The sequence below is a fragment of the Corvus cornix genome, chromosome 4 (genome assembly GCF_000738735.6).
Source record: "Corvus cornix cornix isolate S_Up_H32 chromosome 4, ASM73873v5, whole genome shotgun sequence".
Taxonomy (NCBI): Eukaryota; Metazoa; Chordata; class Aves; order Passeriformes; family Corvidae; genus Corvus; species Corvus cornix.
In genome coordinates, this window is record NC_046334.1 from 18,989,978 (window position 1) to 19,007,941 (window position 17,964).

The following is a 17,964-nucleotide window of genomic DNA, read 5'->3' on the forward strand; positions in this document are numbered from 1 at the left end:
TGTATGCACGTGTGTGTTTTATTTTAAATCTTAATAGAAAAAGAGAGGGATAGATTGAATCTGGCATGGAGATATAGAAAGGTATTTTCAAAAGGGAATTAGGCTGTTGCCCCTTGGTGATAATGTATGAGCAATCAAGTCTCCCTGGGCTGGAGGGAGGAGGATGTTTAGTAAAGCAGACAGGGCCTATTATGAAAAAGTGAACTTGATCGATAGAGCACTGAGACATGCCACTTCTGTTAGTAGAATTATGCTCTGAGAAATAAATCTGGAATTGGAATCTCTAACCTCCATATTAATTGCCTTTCAGTTATTTTTAAATCAAATTGGGTCAGTCTAGAAAGAGAGAGATACCTGTTTTGGCTGTCAACCCTGCAAACATGGCCTGGGGCCAGGACTGACTGCCCTGGTCTGTCATTCCATCAGCACCTGCTCTATAAGCCAGATTCTGCTTCCAGCTGCCACTGTGCAGCCATGACACTTTCAGGCATAAAACCTCACTTTCAGGTTCATCTAACTTCTCTTCCTCCCTCAGTGGGAAATGATAGAAACCAAGCTAAAAAAAGCATTACACCCTGCAGGTTAGTTATCAGTTTGGGTGACCATGCATGAGCCACTTATGAATTCAAATCCCTTTCTCATAGTAATAATTCTACCAGAAGCAGGAGTGTCCAGACCTGTTTGTCTCTCACAAAGCTTTATTATGAAGACAAAGGTCTATCAATGTCCTGTCTTTGCAGTGCCAGTCAGAAGAATTGCCAGAGTCCAAGCTAGATGGTTGAGTTAGAAACTATTTATTATCTGTATAAGTAGATACCTTGGGCAGAGAACACAGTTGGAGATCCTAAGATCCTAACCTAAAAGAGCCTTATTCTCCAGGCTCTTCCAATACTGGCCTTTACAGCCAACATGCCTCTGCAGGAGAGCATTCTCATGGGTGTTGGCCTGCTTCATCTGTGCTGATGGGGTGCATTTAGCTCATTTTCTGGGTTTTCCCATATGCTACCAGGTTAGATAAGACACATGTATTTTTTACATACTAAAATACAAGTCATCAGAAGAATATGCCCTTTAGCATATAACTTGGGATGTTTTGGAGCCTTTAGACCCCTGTACTTAGACACGATTTCTGATTAGAACTGTTTGCTGCCACAGGAATAGACACTGATGCTGTGATGAAAAGTGACAAAGGATCAATAGCAATACTGTAAACTTACACTAATAAATATGTGTGTGCAATGCTAAAGAATCTCTTCCACAGCAGTTTATTAAGTCATAGTATACATAGCCCAGATCATTTGGGGTAATATATCCAATGTCAAACATAGGCCATTTAGGCTGAATTGTTGGAGATTTTCTAGCTTTGCTTACAGGAGTTCAAATACCTAATTTTATCACCATCTTCTGAAAATCCCAGACTAAGTTTGGTACCTGTCACCCATCAAACTCAGACGCCTGGCTGAAGTCGAGTGGGGTCTTAATTTTCAGCATCAATGTGTTCTTCGCCATTCCCTATCTTAAAAGCATCCTTCGAGGCCTTTTTATTCCTGAAGAGACTACAAGTGTCAGCAACAATTCGGGCAGGTTTTAAAATAAACTTGACTTCGTAGGTTGAGCTTCTATTTTTAATGACAGACTAGTCATTATTGCAAAGTAGTTTATCTATTAGCTGTTTTTCTGCCTTGCTTCTGTGTTGAACAAGTCTTTATTTTGACCTAAACAATGGAAAGATGATGTGTTCCTTCAGACACAAGCCTTGCAAATTCATGAAGTTGTGTTATAAATGGTAAGTAAAAATGAATGCTTTTGTGATTGTGTTAAAGGAGATTGACTAAATGAGAGTTAACTGAGTACCCTGTAGGGTGCTACATGGAGGAAGAATGGCATTATGTTGATTAAAATATGCTAACCATTCAGAATACCCTTGTAGAATCATAAATACTTTATAATGGATACATATGCTTCAGTAATTAGTAACTACTGTGCTGCTGAATTTCACTAATAAATGATACATGACAAAAATCAAGATGATTCACTCAAAACAAAAAATTCAGAAACTTTTCACCCCACTTTTTGCTAATGTCTCTCAAGTCGATTATGCCTTTTTTTTAATTCGCTGCACAATGTTTTAACACTACTTGTTGGGGTTTTTTCTTCTCATTTTGTTCCCCAACCAAGCACTTTTTCAAAAAATGAATGAGAAGATTAGCAGTCAGGAGATGAAACTGACTTTTCTACAGAAGAAGGTTGACAGCATTGCTGCTGCAATGAATGATGTGAGCAAGATGCTTTCTTCTCTGGAAGGCAAAATCAATGAAGATAAGGGCAGAGACTTCCAGTCTTTTCTAAAAGGTAAGAAAAATAAATTAATGTAATCACTCACCCTGTTAGAGGTGCCAGGGGAAAAAAAGCTAAAAACCTTCATAGACTGTCCTGTTCTATCACTCAACACTTGTAGGGAGAACTAATTTTTTAAATTTCATTTCATAAGAGAGGAATTTGTTTATTTCAACATTCGCTATGGTGTTTTTCATAGTGACAAAAGATTTGTATTCTTGGATACTTCATCATCTACATGGTAACTTAAGCCACTAGCAAGGCATTTTAATTTACTTAGAGCTTCTGCAAATATTCTTATCTCTGTTTTTGTTTATCTGGCAGCCACTAAAGGATGCAGTATTTGCTTTGCTACCAAGTCTAACTAATATCCTTTGATACGTAATTCACACATGCAGGGCAAACTATAAGGAATTCTGTGGTGGTTGTATTTATAACACAGCAAACATTCTGCTGAATAATTTGTCCCTGATCATATTAGGCTATCTTTGATAAACATGATCAGTATATGAGAAAGACACAGCTAGAGATCAGGAGCTTGGGCAGATCCTCACCCGCAGAATTATGCATGCATTCTTCCTGAATCCTGGAGCAAGACCTGTGTGTTACACAGCTACAAGTGCTGCTTAACAAACAGATTCACTGAAACTTTCATTTCTTCAATGTGCATTATTTTTCTCATTTTTCAGGAATTTTCCCCAAACCATATTTTACACTTAAGAATCCAGAGGACTTTTCTACTGTTTAGAAATAGAACAGAGGTTCTGGAGTGCCTTAGATTGACATAAAACTGAATGAAACAATAAGTGGTTTTGTATCTCCCTCAAAGTAGGATCTCATTTCTTGTGTTTTCAGTCCTCTGTCTCCTGAGCTGCTCCTGCACATGCTAGATGGCTCTCTTGTATGCAGTTCATTCCATCTCTTGATCGGTGACCTGCTTTCACCTCTCCACATATTGCTAGATGGCATTCTTGACCTTTGGGTGCACATTTAATTTGTCTTTGAATATTTTCCATTTCCCTTCTGCTTTGTCCTCATTCTTTTTCGTATATTCCACTCATTCTAGCTGTCATTTTCATGCTAGTCTAAGAGGTGTTTTTCTGCATCCTATGTTTCTGCTTCTGCACTCCCTACTGGTATTTCAGGGTCTAAGTCTTTATTACAATGTGCTGTTCAAACCCCTCCCCTTCTTTGAAAATGTGCTTCAAGCCTTTATTGTTTTTACCTGCAATGTTTTACATTATACCTGCTTAAAAAAAATCTCCAGCTGATGTCCCTTTTTTTTAATTTATCTTCTCAATCTATCTCCTAATCAAGTAGCTCCAATGAACAAGATGCTATCAACTACATTCCTTGGCTCTAATTATGAGCATTCCAGTACAGGTTATTCTTGGCTTGTACATAGGTAAACATCAGGAATGAGGACAGGAGGGGAGAAAGAAAAGGTTAGTGTGTCTGTTGGATTGTGTGTGTAATGACAAACGGCAACTGCAGTTTCTGTCCAGGAAATATTTGAGTTGTACTCAAATGCATAAACAGCATCCTAAAGTAGCAGGACCTGGAAGGAGCTTCCATGCTGTCCTGTAACTTTGTACACAGGTGCAGCATAGGCACATCAGACTGACTAAAAATAGCTCTTAAAAGCTCTCCTGAAGCAAACCACAACTTTCCCCAGTATGGCTTTGCCATCCTGAAGCAAAGTGCTATCAAAGCACAGTTAGGTCTATAGTTGCTTCATGTTATACAGAGATTTTCCTTCTTCACCTACTTTTCCATTTTCTTCTTGGTGTGCCCAGGTCCTTTGCTCACAGTCCATGCATCACTTTTTTTCTTATCACAGCAATTGTAATGTTCTGCCCAGCTTTGTATCAGGGTTTCTTAGGAGTGAGGTCTGATTCTATGACCAAACAATTCAATACAGTTTGAAAAGTCTTTAACTCTTGGTTTCATCTGTGACTTTGGTGACACAAATGTCATTTGTTGATAGAGGGCAACACTCACTGGAGTAACTGATATGCTCCTCTAATTTTGTTAGTGAAACCTGTTGTGCATTTTAAGAATTGCTTTCAGTACTCAGGCAGCTGTTCTGTTTTTTTACTTGGGGAAAATAATTTTGTGCTCTCTTTTTAATTTAAGAAACTCTGCTTACTTCCTGCTATTCTTTTCTTCCTCCTTTAACTCCGTGTTTAATACGTACCTTTCCTCTTCATTATTAAAATGTACACTCCTTTAAAAATGAACTCAATAATGGAGTGTTAATCACTTTCAAGTCAGAAATGTCATTTACAGCTGCATATATAACCTCAATTCAGTCTCCTGTGTACATACATTTATTTTGCACATTATTCTTCAAATAATTGAAAGTGCAAAGAGAGTATATGTTGACACAGAGTAATTACACCCTTTGGTTTTCAGCCAGGAAGCTAAAATTAAAATTTATAATCTCATAAGAAGTGCAAGAAATCTTTAACTTTCACAGGTAGTTTGGACCTTTCTATTTCAAAATGAGCAATGGAGAAATTGAGTTACATCCATGAATGCATACATGTATTCTTAGCTCAAGCCTTACAGCATACCTAATTGTCACCTACAACACAAGTTTGGGCTAGGTCTTTGTGTGGACAAGTGTGCTCCCACAGTCCCTGCCTAGTTGTCCTAGCCAGCAAGCAGCAGGGAGAGAAACCCAAAGCTGTCTTGTTTATCAGGCTCCACACTCCCTTGGTAATGGGAACACCCAAAAACCAGAGCTGAGCTCCATATTGCCCTCATTATCCAACTAAATGGAACAGGAATAGCAGAGAGTGAGGCTGGCACCTTCTTGGCTGTCACAGAAAGAAAAGGTCAGTGCAGACCTGTGGAACACCTCTCACAGATGAATGGCCTGTTATCAAGATTTGTTGCTGAGATGAAGGAATTTAATTGATTCCTCACAGAAGGTTTAGAGTAATCTTGGTTCTTTCCACAGCCATTAAATTTTTCTTCACAGCTCATTGTGTCTCAGAGCACAGAACACTTTTCAGCATCATAAAGCAGCCTGACCACATCATAGCTTGGAATGGTTTTCCTACATGTCAGTTTTTTGAACTTGGTTAGTATCTTGGTTTTTCCTCTCAGCTGCCAGGACACCTTTATTCTCAGATATTTCAGTGTGCACATACATGTGCGTATTCTTGTACATGTGTCTGTCTAGTCATTTACTTGCTCTTTGGATAGTTAAAAGGAAGTCAATAAAGGTAATCCCAGTATTATCATTATTGTTTATTATACTTTATACAAAATTGCTGTGACATTTGGGACCTCAGTTGACAATAATGGAGTTTAATTCTTAGGAAAGTTCGTGCTGTATTTCTGATGTGGCTCTTTCCTGGGCTAGCAAACTTGGGTCTGATTTCCTGATGTTTTACTGCACTTGCTGAGAATGTACCTTCAAATAAGTTTTCAGAACATGCCTCAGTGTTTTAGAGATGAAGAAATAAATTCCAGTCTGTAGAATTAATTGAGAAGAAAATGGAAGTAGGGAACAGATAAATTCTGCCTTTATTGATACAGTTTTAATCAGAGAACCTGTGGTCATTGAGGCATTGTAGAGGTTGAAGAGTTTAATCATTATGTCACAGTCTGACTGCAAATGTTCATAGGGTTTATAAAAATTGTGCAAAGAATGCATCAGTGTTTTAGTTGAACATAAGGGCTACCTTTGGAGAATAAATTAATAAAAATTCTTCTAATCTCGCACCAGAGCAGAACTACTGCTCTAATTGACTGAAATATGTTATGCAGAACTCTTTTATGCCTGCCTTGACCTCTCTAAGGCTATATGGGAAACATACCTTCATGTTGTTCACTGGGGCAGAATTCCCACACATTCACTTCTGCCTAGTGCTTTTCAGGATCAGAATTCCTAGGAGCTGTTTAAGGAGTCGTAGTATGCAAGCCGTAAAGTTTCTACCTTTAAAATGTCAGCATTTTGCAGCAGTTGTTGTGTTACTAACTTTAGATATTCAATAAGCTGATTTTTTTTATTTTGCTTCTTTCTCGCAATAGTGTGTTGTATTGTCACCTAGCACATACAATACAGCAGGAAGGTAATAATCTCTGCTTTTACTTCTTGACCATAATGTTGTAAAGCAGATGGTTTTTGCCTTGCTTCCCTAGTGGAGAAAGGATACATCACTTTTTATGAGCAAGCCACAAAAGCATACAGATCTCCTTCTGGTTCTCAGAAACAACTTAGCTAGGAGGTCAAAGTCAGAGTTTGCCCTTTCAAAATAATAGCAAAAGTCGCACTGATTTCAGTAGAAACAGGGACTTGACATTCTTCAGCTGTAAATTTTGCTCTGTGTGTGGGTAAATTGGGGTAGGGATGTGTGTCACCTCTGTGCAGCGCTGTTTGCTCATGTTGTGGGAAAAACTTAGATGTCATAGCACAGTTGGTTTGATTGTTTCCATATTTCTTCTTTTCTCCAAAGGTCTCAAATCCAGAAGTATTAACGACTTAATCAAAAACGTAGTTGAAGAACACTTTCATGTGTTTCAAGGTGAAATGCAAGAGAGCATGGCTCAGATTTTCAAGACTATGTCTAGTTTGTCAGGTGACCTTGAAAATACAAAAGAATTAGTCAAGCATCTGAATGAAACCCAAAATAAATTTGCTCAGGAGAAAGATAGTGGGCCAACAGAACTTGACATTCTGGAGCTGAAGAGTCATATGGTGCAGATGAGAGAGGAAATGGCCCTCACTTGTGACAAGCCTGTGAAAGCTTTACAAGAAAAGCAGAAGTCCTTGGAAGTTAACTTGGAGCATCAACAGTCAAGAAGTGTAATTTATTATGAATCTTTAAATAGGACCCTTACTGAAATGAGAGATGCTCATGAACAACTGTTATCAGCTGAACAGTCCTCAAGGCAAAGCATCCCCTCAGCAGATAAAGTCATGGAATACAATGTTACAGAGTACATGTTCACCCTGCATGAGAAAGTAAAGAGACAAGGCATGATGGTACTGGAGATCTATGATGACTTAAGAGTCCAAGATAGCAAGATCAGCAATCTCAGTGTTGCACTGGAAATTCAGAGGGACTCTGTTCTGGGGGTCTGTGATGACATGTTGTCAGAGAGCAGGACAGATTTCCAAGCACAGCTGGCAGCAGTCCAAGAGAGCATGCTTGTTCTAAACAAGAGTCTCTCTGATGTGTTCCTTCCATTGGGCAGTAAGATGGACAAAATGAATGAGCAAATTAATGATTTGTGCTATGATATGGAGATCCTGCAACCCTTGATTGAACAAGGAGTACCTTTTAGTCTGACTTCTGAGTATGAGCAACAAATCCAAGCTCAAGAATTCAAAGAGAAACTTGATAACCTCACTGTTGTCATTAACAGAATGAGTTCTGCAATGAAGGAACTTTCCAAAACTCAGGAAGGACTTAAAAATGAATCTCAGGCTTATCAGGATCTGTTTGAGAGTCATGTTAATGAATGCTCCATGGAAATAGAAGATGGATTAAACAAGACCATGATAGTAATAAACAGTGCTATTGATTCTATTCAAGATAATTATGTACTGAAAGATATGCTACATGCTCTAAGAAATGAGACTGGAGTTTGCTGTGGCAGAGCTGAGGAACTGGACAGCCTCCTGGCTTTCATTCCTCAGTTCCAGCAGTGGAATGAATCCCTCCAATCACTGCTCTATAACAAGAAATACGAAATTACTTCACAAGTATCACCATCGCTTTCTGATCTTCCATACAAGGAATCTGACAAAAGTATCCTCCACAACTTCAGTAGAGTTTTCTATATTTTAAATGAGACATCATCAAAAGTGGAAAAGCAGCAACAAGATATCAGCCGCCTGGAAGAAAAACTATTTGACTCTGTGGAGGGTTCAAAGGACCATGAGGTTCGCCTTCTGAATGTAGAGTCAAAAATTTCCAAGCTTTTGGCAAACAACTGTGTCTCGCTCAAAAAACCGAAAGCTGCCTCAACAGAGAAAGAGCAGGTGGTCTCACTTCAGCTCCAGGCACTGAGTTCCAGGATCAAGGCCCTGGAAGCCAAGTCAATCCGTTTCTCAAACATCATTCCACTTGTGAACAAGACTGCTCATGAGGCCTGGGGGCTGTGCCAGGATGCCAACAACAGCATCCAGAAAGTGAACGCAAGCATACCTGTGCTAATTAAATTGGCTCAGCCAGATATCCCCCTGCTGCAGAGAGGCCTCAAGGAGCTCATTGAATCTGTGCTTGAAGTAAAAGCAGGAGCTATTTTGACAAATTTAACCCAGCATGTTGACATATCGATGGTAAATGCAATGAACAATATCACCAAACTTCAGAAGCCGCTGAAATCAGTTATAAAGAAACCCTCCCCAGCAAAAAAAGTGGCAGCAAATGCCACCATGAGCCTGGCAAGCCGAAGCCAGAGAAACACAGATAATGCAATAGATCCAGGTAATGCGTTTTACTCTACTAAAAATCAAGGTATGTTTTATAAAGATTTATGTAACAATTGTGATGAACTGAGTGGCAGAACCTGACTGAAAATAAATAAAAAGTCTAAAGACTGCTGTAAAGAGTGTTTCAGAGGAACTTGAGATTAGTCTCTTGCTTACAATAGAATTTATTTTGCTTATGAGGAGATTTTGCACTAAGGCATCTAGAAGCTCCATTTAATTTTCCTTAATAGGTTCCCATCTGATCAGTTTAAGATATATATGTGCACACGCAATCAGCTGAGAACTTGACCTTTGAAAAGTAGCTGATAGTTTAGACCAAATCTGAAGAACCAGAATGTCGCACCTGCATCTCAATTAGCAATTTCAGTAGGAAAAAAATGTATGCAAGCTGGGAGAGAAATATGGAGTTGCATCAGTACTTTGCAGTGTCAGCAATGATGAAAGGTATCAAAAACCTGAAGCAAGTGAATACAAATGACTGTAAAGAGGCTTTTGCTGGCTCCTTCAGGACTTCCTTGAGAAGTGCAGTTAGTTACAACAGTGTGTTCTTGAAAAAGCAGGAATCCAGCCAATAAAGTAAATTTGGCTCCAGTCCACCAGGAGAGCAGCTCAGCTAAGCAGGAGCTGCCATTCTTAAAAAGGAAATTTTGAGTGTGATCTGCTTCTGAACTTAAATTCAAATGCCATCATGTGAAATGAATTCATATGAATGAATTCACAGAAGTACAAACTCTTGAGTTATGACTTTTGCAATCATGCTTGAGTGAAAATCCACAGCACAAGATGATGTTTTATGGAAATATAATTTCTGGCACAATACAGAAAATGAAGAGTGGATGAGTGACTAGAAATACTGAGATGATTCTAATTCACAGTAAAATTAGACAGATTTCTTAATGACAGAGACATGTCCAGATACTCTTGAAGATCCAGACCTGAATACTTTCTGTAAAGTACTCTTAAACCTTTGAACATTTCTAAACCACTGTTTGGTCCCTACTGCAAGCAGATGTAGAGAAAGTAAGAACTATTACTCTTGTTCATGTGCTAAGGCCATGGGCAATCTCCTTTTCCCTCTCCATGCTTTTTCCCTTCCTTTCCACTTTGCTCTTTCATGTCTTCCTGACCTAGGGACAGCATTTCTCAATGATCAATGGAAAGGATCCTCTATAAAGCCATGATCCCATGAGTAGCTTGGTTTCTGATGAAAGCCATCCCCGTTGAAGGATTGCAGTCCTTGGTTATCTTTTCAATTAGAGAGGGGACACAGCTATTAGAGGAGGCAATCACACTTAAAAATGCACCAAGGTTTGTCAAATCCTCACTACAAAGTAATTTTAATATTTTGCTGTTAAAAATGGCACTTCTTCCTCAGTCATTTGTGTTTTGTCTGTTCCTGCCAATGCACAGGATGGAAATTCAAAGTCTTTGTTCAAAATTTAAATTAAGAGAAAATGAGATATGTCTTTGATCCTTCCCACACCATGTACTTTGTTGGAAAATATCACTAGTGCTACCTGCCTGGAGCACAGAAAGGTGCCAACTGCTCTGGTTTTCACTCCAGATTGATGAATTAATGTCTTTCCTATTTGTTATTTATCTCATACTCAATTTTAACAAATAACTTGCTTGATAGCTTTGGATATATGCTCACTTACATAAAGTGCAGATCTTTGCTGATGTTGAGAAGCCTTATTTTTATACAAGTTCTCTATACAGCAGTGTTTATGCTGACTTTTCCATCAATAATGAGATTTGGTACTTAACAATATTTCAAGCCTAGCAAAGCCACACATTATATTTCTGTAAGTTAAAGAACCAAGACCATTACCCTAATTAACAAATATCCATTTTCTGCCTGGGTAGATTTTACTTCTCTATGAAAGATTTTTCTTGCAAGTTCTAGGATACCATCAGAGATTTGTGTTGCCTCTACTAAAATTTCTAGAAGAAACTCTAAGGCACAATTGGCTAATTATAAGATGTATTTAATCTCAGACTGCCTTTTTCAATTAAAAAAAAGGAATAAAACTATAGAAAGAGGTGAATGACAATTTTCATTGACTCCAATATGTTCAATATTTGAGCCTCCTCTAACAGATTAGGGTTTTAATTGGCTTTAATGTGTTTGGGATTTGACCCTGAGGTAATACTTTCCTAAGTAATTAGTTGAAATCGAGAAAGCAACGTGAGTTTGCATTGCATGTGCAGGGACATAAACCTTTGCAGATTTCCCATATTGTGGAATGAACTAGAGAGGATTTCTATGTCAGGTGGAGGCTCCAATATGTGTATGAGAGGTGAAGGCACCAACACTTCTCCTGATGCTGACTGATATGGCAACCCAGGGTGGATAAAAAAGTGATGATCTTAAGACAGCTTGAATATCTATTATAGAGGAGAGGACAACCTTAATATATATGTATTGCTATGTATCTACATACAGACATATAGACTAATCAGTCTTAGGTGTGGATTATGGCTGGTCCTACTTTCCGATGCACTGTTCTGCAGAAGTGTGTGATGCAGTGTGAGGGCAGTTCAGCTCAGTTCCCATTTCCCTGTTGCTATTAGTGCTGCTCTCTAGGGAATCTGTGCTTTCCAAAGGTGAGTGTATTCTCTTGTTGCATGTCTTGTATTAGCTGTGGATTTTGCTTTATTCAGATTATGCCACCCTCCCATCAATATGAATAACTGAGAGTGAAGCTGTGCTATATTTATGTATTTAAAACAGTGCATCTATGAGAGAGGTAATTTCATTTCATTCTCACTTTCTTTGTGTCTTAATTCTGATTTTGTTTTCACAAGATTTCTGACTCCTAACAGAATTGCAAAGTTCCATTGTTGCTTTATCATTCAAGACTTAATTTCAAGTTAAATTAACCTATTCAAATGTTTTCCATCTTGTGTTTTAATTGCACACATGTGATGGTTATTCCAGTTCAGTTTGGTGACATACACTTCGAATTCGCATATTTACTCTTTTGACTAATGGATTGATGAAACTGTTGTGTTGTTTTTAATTTGGTAGGCCTAAAATCATCCCACTGGAGTTATTAGACACCTCTGCTTAACAAAGAGACAGAGTTGCCAAAGTCCAGGTAGCTCGGGTCTGTCCTGACAGTCCACCCCACCCAAAAGTGGAGGGCACCAGCTGAGGCACCTCTCCTCCCTGCTTTTTGCCCACTGTCAGCCTGAGAGTGCTAAGCCAGAGGTGATTAATAACTATAGGCTGACAACCAGTTTGACCCTGTGCAAGCAGGGTGGTTTAGTAGATTCTCAGGCTCTTCCAATCTCCTAGGGCTTCCTGAGAAGCAGGTACTGATAACTGAATACTGAGAAAGTGTTGGTAGGTTACTTCCTGGTCAGAAGAATTTCCAAATTGAACTACTGGAGTCAATCCTTTCCATAAGGAGACCATTAAATTGCTGAATATTTGTTTTGCTTCTAACAACACCCCGGTAGATACTGACAGAGCTTCATTATTTGTTTGAAATTTGTTTGCACAGCACTGGCAGTCTATTTCCCAAAAGAACTTCTGGCTGTTTGCACTCCCAAAGAGTAGCAAAACTGAGCATTAACTGGCTCTTCTCACTGCTACCATAATAAGTGTAATTAGCAACTACATTTTATTCTCTGCTAGTACTGGCTACAATTTAAGCCTTTAATTTATAGTCTCTCTCTTTTACTCATCTACACTACTAAATTGTCAAAGATAAAGTAACAATAAAATATTTACTATAGTAGGAAATCCTTTCCTAATCTGAACCTTCTGGCATCTTTATCCCAAGGAGATTATTCAGACATGGTGTCTCAAGACACCCTTCAGTAAGATAAAAGAAAATACTGGGCAGAGGAGGAGCCTCAGCCAGAAATGACAGCAGAAAGATGCTATTATGGCATAGTTACATGGAGATTATTGGTGCAGTGGAGATCTGCAGCGTTTGCCTCTTGCTCTGAAAATCCTAACTTGACTCAAACCCCCGCACAACTTCTCCTATTCTAGAAAATGGAGGAGCTTCCCTGATGCTGTTAAGCAGTGCTTCACCTGGAGGGTTAATTTAATGTAGCTAAAGCTGTGTCTAAATTTGAATTAACTCCAAGGTTAAGTTCGGGCAGAATCACCCCACAGCAGACTTCCAAAGCACTAGTCTCAATCTCATTATCGTTTCCTTTTAGTGATCTTTTTCCTGATTCTTGGATTTACTTCTTGTTTATGATAAGCAGAGGCCAATTAGCAGAGAGACTGCTCAGCTCTTACAGGAAGCTTTTGTATTTTGGGAATATGATAGAGTCAGCACAATCAGCTGTTTTCCTTCCTTTTCTGCTTTTCTTTGACACTTGGTAAATCTATGGATGCTTGGTAAATATCAGTGAAATGTTGTGGGTGCTCGGTAAATGTGAGTGAAAAATAACTTCAATGAAGGACTTAGCAAACTATTATCTGAGAGAAAAAACATTATTTCCTCATGTCCAGTTGCCTGGGCTGTGACCCCAGTCATGACAGTCCTAAATTGCTTTATTTCAGACATTACAGAACAGACATTCTTTTCTGTGAAAAGAATGCCTGTTGTGTTTATAAATCCATATGCTGTATCAGAGCAAATTCAAGTGTCACTGCACAATGTGCCTCAGCATTCTGCTCACTGAACTAAAATATCACACAGAAACAGTTTGCCTTAATGCAGCAGTCTGTGAAATATCTGGTTGGTAAAATGAAGATAACACTGGAATTACTGAAACATCTATGTGAAATCCAGCTTAACAGTTTCCTGGCAATAAGTAGATGTTTTTCTGCAAGACTTTTTCGGTTCTGACCTACAAACCTAGATTTACCATCACAGGACTGTGTGGAGTTCTCTTTCCAGAGGTCTGCAGGTAGTTCCTGGCAAAGAAAAGGCTTGTTTTCTAAAATATCTGACTTTTATTTGACCATACCAAAAGCAAGCAAAACTGTGTGGTTTGGGAATGCTTTGTGTTCAGAATTATTCATAGCAATATTTAATTTTTAATGTGACCTGAATTTTCTCCCCCCAAAAAACTGCTATGACAACACGTTATTCAATTACACTCAGTAATTACTGTCTCAGAGCTCAGCAGCACTGGCCTGACAGATTTATCTGTATTGGCTGAGTGTAATTTGGCCAGCTCATACCTAGTTGGAAACAGAGGCAAGGACATCCTCAGTAAGGGTGCTCTGCAAAGCTGCCTGTTTGGTGTAATTTTTCTTGCTTGCAATCCAAAATTCCTACAACAATCTTGGTAGATATCCTGAAATTATGGAGTTTTTTACGGACAAATACTTGAAGTGGCTGGGATAGCATTTAAGACCTTTCATCACCAGGAGCCTGACTCTTCTGCAATGTTTGTGACGTGCCTGGGTGAAAAATACCATAGACAAGACAGTCCAACCTGAACACCAGCAGTACAAAATCTGTTTTGGTACACCCAAGGATAAGATGGCCCAGTCCAGAAAGAGCAGCCTGATCTAACTTCTTTGGAGGACATTTTTTCTCACTGCATGTTCCTGACCCTCTGAGGCTGGCAGAACCTAGAATTTACAGGTAATCTTGAATGTCTTGGAGGATAGCTGAAGGTGTGCTGTGCTCAGGAAAAGAGGGAGGCTGGACAGGATCTGAAGTTGGCCTTCACTAAGAACTTCAGCAGAAATTGTGAATTGATAAAGAGCCTTTCCAAAATACTGCATACTTAGGAAGTGTCTCACTGTCAGGATGTTGCAACTGAGGCTGTTGGATTTCCTCTCTCTCTTTCACAGGGCAGTTTTCAGCGTGTGCCAGTTCCCCGTGCCAGAATGGAGGGACCTGTGTCAATGACAGGCAGAGTTTTGTCTGTGCCTGTCGCCACCCCTTCGGAGGAGTCAACTGTAGTGTGAAGCTGGTGAACGACAATTCCCTGAGTGTTGGCAAGTACAGAATTTAGCAGTGCAATACACCATCAGTCCAGGCCTCTGCCCCAGGGCCTAATTACAGAGCATTTGCTGGTCAGAGGTCTCACGTTTCACTTTAATGAGTGACAACTCAAGTAGCAGAGTCCTGTGTTTTGGTGCTGAAGACATCAATCCCCACGGGTGACTCATGATCTCTTTTTTTAATATGACCAGATGATGGGATTAAATTGTTTTGGGACCTGCCATAATAGCTGGAAAGCTCCCTGCTGAAATGTGCAGAGTGGGAGGGTGTGGAATAGATATATTTGAACACGATGTCATGGATTTTGAAGGTGGAGGTAGAATCACATCGCTGGGGAATACTAGTTTCAATGCAGCCATAAATGTTCTATAAATACCAGTAGCTACCAGGATGCGTGGGACTATGGCCTCCAGAAATCATGTTAGGCTTGCCTCTGGCTTTCATCAACAAAGGATGCAGCCCTTGAAAGATTTCAAAAGGGAAAAAAAAGTGAAAATTATGCTTATTCGGTCCAGAAAACAAATAAATAATTTACACCCAGGCCACATGGAATGTGAATTTTATGCATCTTTCAGCAGTCATTAGGCTGATTTTCACTCATGACAGTATATGAATAGTGAATGAAATCATTTGTACAGAAACAGGGAATGATACTGTGCAGGCTCAGCTTGAAGAGAAACACATATACTTTTATTCCCTCATTTAACATCATGAGTGCTAAACCTCCTCAGTGTTTGTCTAAGATCTGTGGTGAAATTCTTGGCTTCAGCTCTCTCACATGAACAGTGAAAGAGATCCTGGGGTGGGAAAAACTAGGAGGGGGTGTGGGGTGGAAAGAAAGCTCCCTTAGTGATACCATAGATAAACAAACATCAAGTCCCCTTGCTGTTTCTAAAATTTTTCTCTGGTGAATACACCAAGCACTAATTGTGAAGAAAATTACTCTTTATCCAGTATAGACAGATGTGTTTATGCAGGAATACTATGTTTCATTTGCTCAAGGTCCACCATCCACAGGATGATGTGACATCAGAAAGTCTGCTTTTGATCTTCTGGCTGGTCCAGGTTGCCTTTGTACAATGTAACATCACTTGAAATTGTTATTTATTCCTTTCCAGATTTTTCAAAAGGATCATACAGATATGCACCTATGGTGGCTTTTTTTGCTTCTCATACATATGGAATGACAACTCCAGGACCCATCAGATTTAACAATCTGGATGTCAACTACGGTGCCTCATTTGCCCCAGCAACTGGAAAGTTCCATGTTCCGTATCTGGGGGTCTATGTTTTTGAATATACTATTGAATCATTTAGTCCACGTGCCTCTGGCTATCTGGTCATTGATGGAATAGACAAACTTACTTTTCAGGCTGAAAGTATTAACAGTAATAAGTACACTGACAGAGTAATTACTGGAAGTGCTTTATTAGAGTTAAATTATGGTCAGGAAGTCTGGCTCAGACTGGCAACTGGCTCTATACCAGCCCAGTATCCACCAGTAACTACCTTCAGTGGCTACTTGTTGTATCGTACCTAAGTCAGTCCTAAATGCAAAGTTAGTCAAATGAAGCAACCTGCAGGTGAATTTAGCTTTGCTTTTAAATACTTTGTTTCTTTAACAGCACTAAGTTTCCCAATGTAATGTCTTTTCTAGTGCTGATCCTCCAAGATGTCCTTTGGCTGTAGCCACGTGTGCAACCACAAGGAGTCCATAGGTTGGAGATAGGGGAAAACAAAGCATCTTGTTTATATTAGCATGATTTGGAAGCACAAATCTAATTATGTTCTACTGTTACATCACATAGACATACTCACACAATGTTGCTGAGAATCAGTTCTCAAGAGAAAGCTTGTTTTGATTATTCCTTTACACCCTCACTGCAAATCAAAAGTGACAGATAGATTTTGATGACTCAGATGCTGGATTACTACTTAGCTCATTGTATCAATTGATAATCATGGGTATATATTCTGTTTGGAAAAAATATATTTTTCATTTTGCCTACCATTATCCACCACATACTTTGATATGGGAGCATTTAATTGATTCATTATTTTTTTCATGTAACCAGTATAATGATAAACTAGGTTTTTTGAGTCTGGCAGCAAAAAACTAAGAGGAATACATTCAGATCAGAAATAAGGTATTTTTAGCAGTTTAATTAGTCACAGGATAAACACCGTAATAGATTTGGTGGATTTTCTCTGCTGCTTGAAATATTTAAACCACAGCTGGATTTTCCTTAGGTGATGTGTTTTAAGCAAACATTGTTATATTGGCTTCACACAGATTTTAGCATTTGACCTATAAAATACACAAGATTAAATTATATAACCAAAGTGTTTTCTAAGTTTGAGCTCTATAAATCCATGGTTTTGTTTGTTTCTGCATGATGTTCACTAACTACTGAGGCAAGATGAAATTAACTTCAGTCTGCATGTGATTTGTAAAGCAACAATCTAATAAAGAAATATTTTTAATTGATGCCTGTCTGCCTAAAAAAATAAACCTTCAGGTTTTTATTCTTATTCTTTGCAAAGTCCCAAGCTGCTGCAGTTTCTTGATATCCTATCCTCTGGTGTGACTGGCCAGGTTTGTTTCTGGTTATTGCCTTAGTTAATGCTATTTGACCAGGTTTTCTGTGGCTCTGTGTTTGTCTCACTCCCTTTTCCTGTTAAAACACAGAATGTTTTGAAGCTCCCTGAATTAATTTGTGCCCCACTATCAGGAACTTTTCTTGAAAACACATGGGAATCTTCAGCTCTCTTCTTAGTATTAATTAATGTACATTACAAGATCTTAAGATGAGTGTCCATGAAATGACTGAATTCCTGCCATGCTGTCTGTGGATAAGATAATCCACAGTATCTTCCCTCAGATGCATAAATCTACCTTTTGTTGTTCCAAACGGAAATGAACATTCCCCACCAGCAGCAATGGTGCTGAAGAGTGTCCATGGGCACGTGCCTCTGGGTTCTGGCTACTTGAATTACAAAAATGTGCAGCACTGAACAGCATCCCTCCAGCTTCAGAGGCATCCTATCGTGGCTTGTGGTTAAGGACAGCAGTGGAGAATTGATGAAAGTTTTCAATCCAAGCCTGGGTTTTTTGAGGTCGGAAATCCTTTATTCTTTGTAATTGACAGGTTCTTAATATACTATGGACCCTGAATGAGTGTGCTACAGACCTTTCTCCTGTTGCATACCACATTTTTTCTGTAAACAAAAATCTTTGGTATG

General features: G+C 39.0%; 1 protein-coding gene across 1 annotated transcript in view; it reads left to right on the plus strand.

Annotated features, from left to right (window-relative positions):
* The window catches only part of MMRN1 (multimerin 1), a 39,899-nt gene extending 22,690 nt beyond the window's left edge, over positions 1-17,209 (plus strand). Inside the window, exons 5-8 of the mRNA XM_010411886.4 lie at positions 2,179-2,352; positions 6,807-8,786; positions 14,568-14,714; positions 15,840-17,209. Of these exons, the coding sequence (XP_010410188.2) occupies positions 2,179-2,352; positions 6,807-8,786; positions 14,568-14,714; positions 15,840-16,261 (2,723 nt within the window). The 3' untranslated portion in view covers positions 16,262-17,209. The remainder of the gene's footprint in view (positions 1-2,178; positions 2,353-6,806; positions 8,787-14,567; positions 14,715-15,839) is intronic.
* Positions 17,210-17,964: the final 755 nt, after the last annotated feature.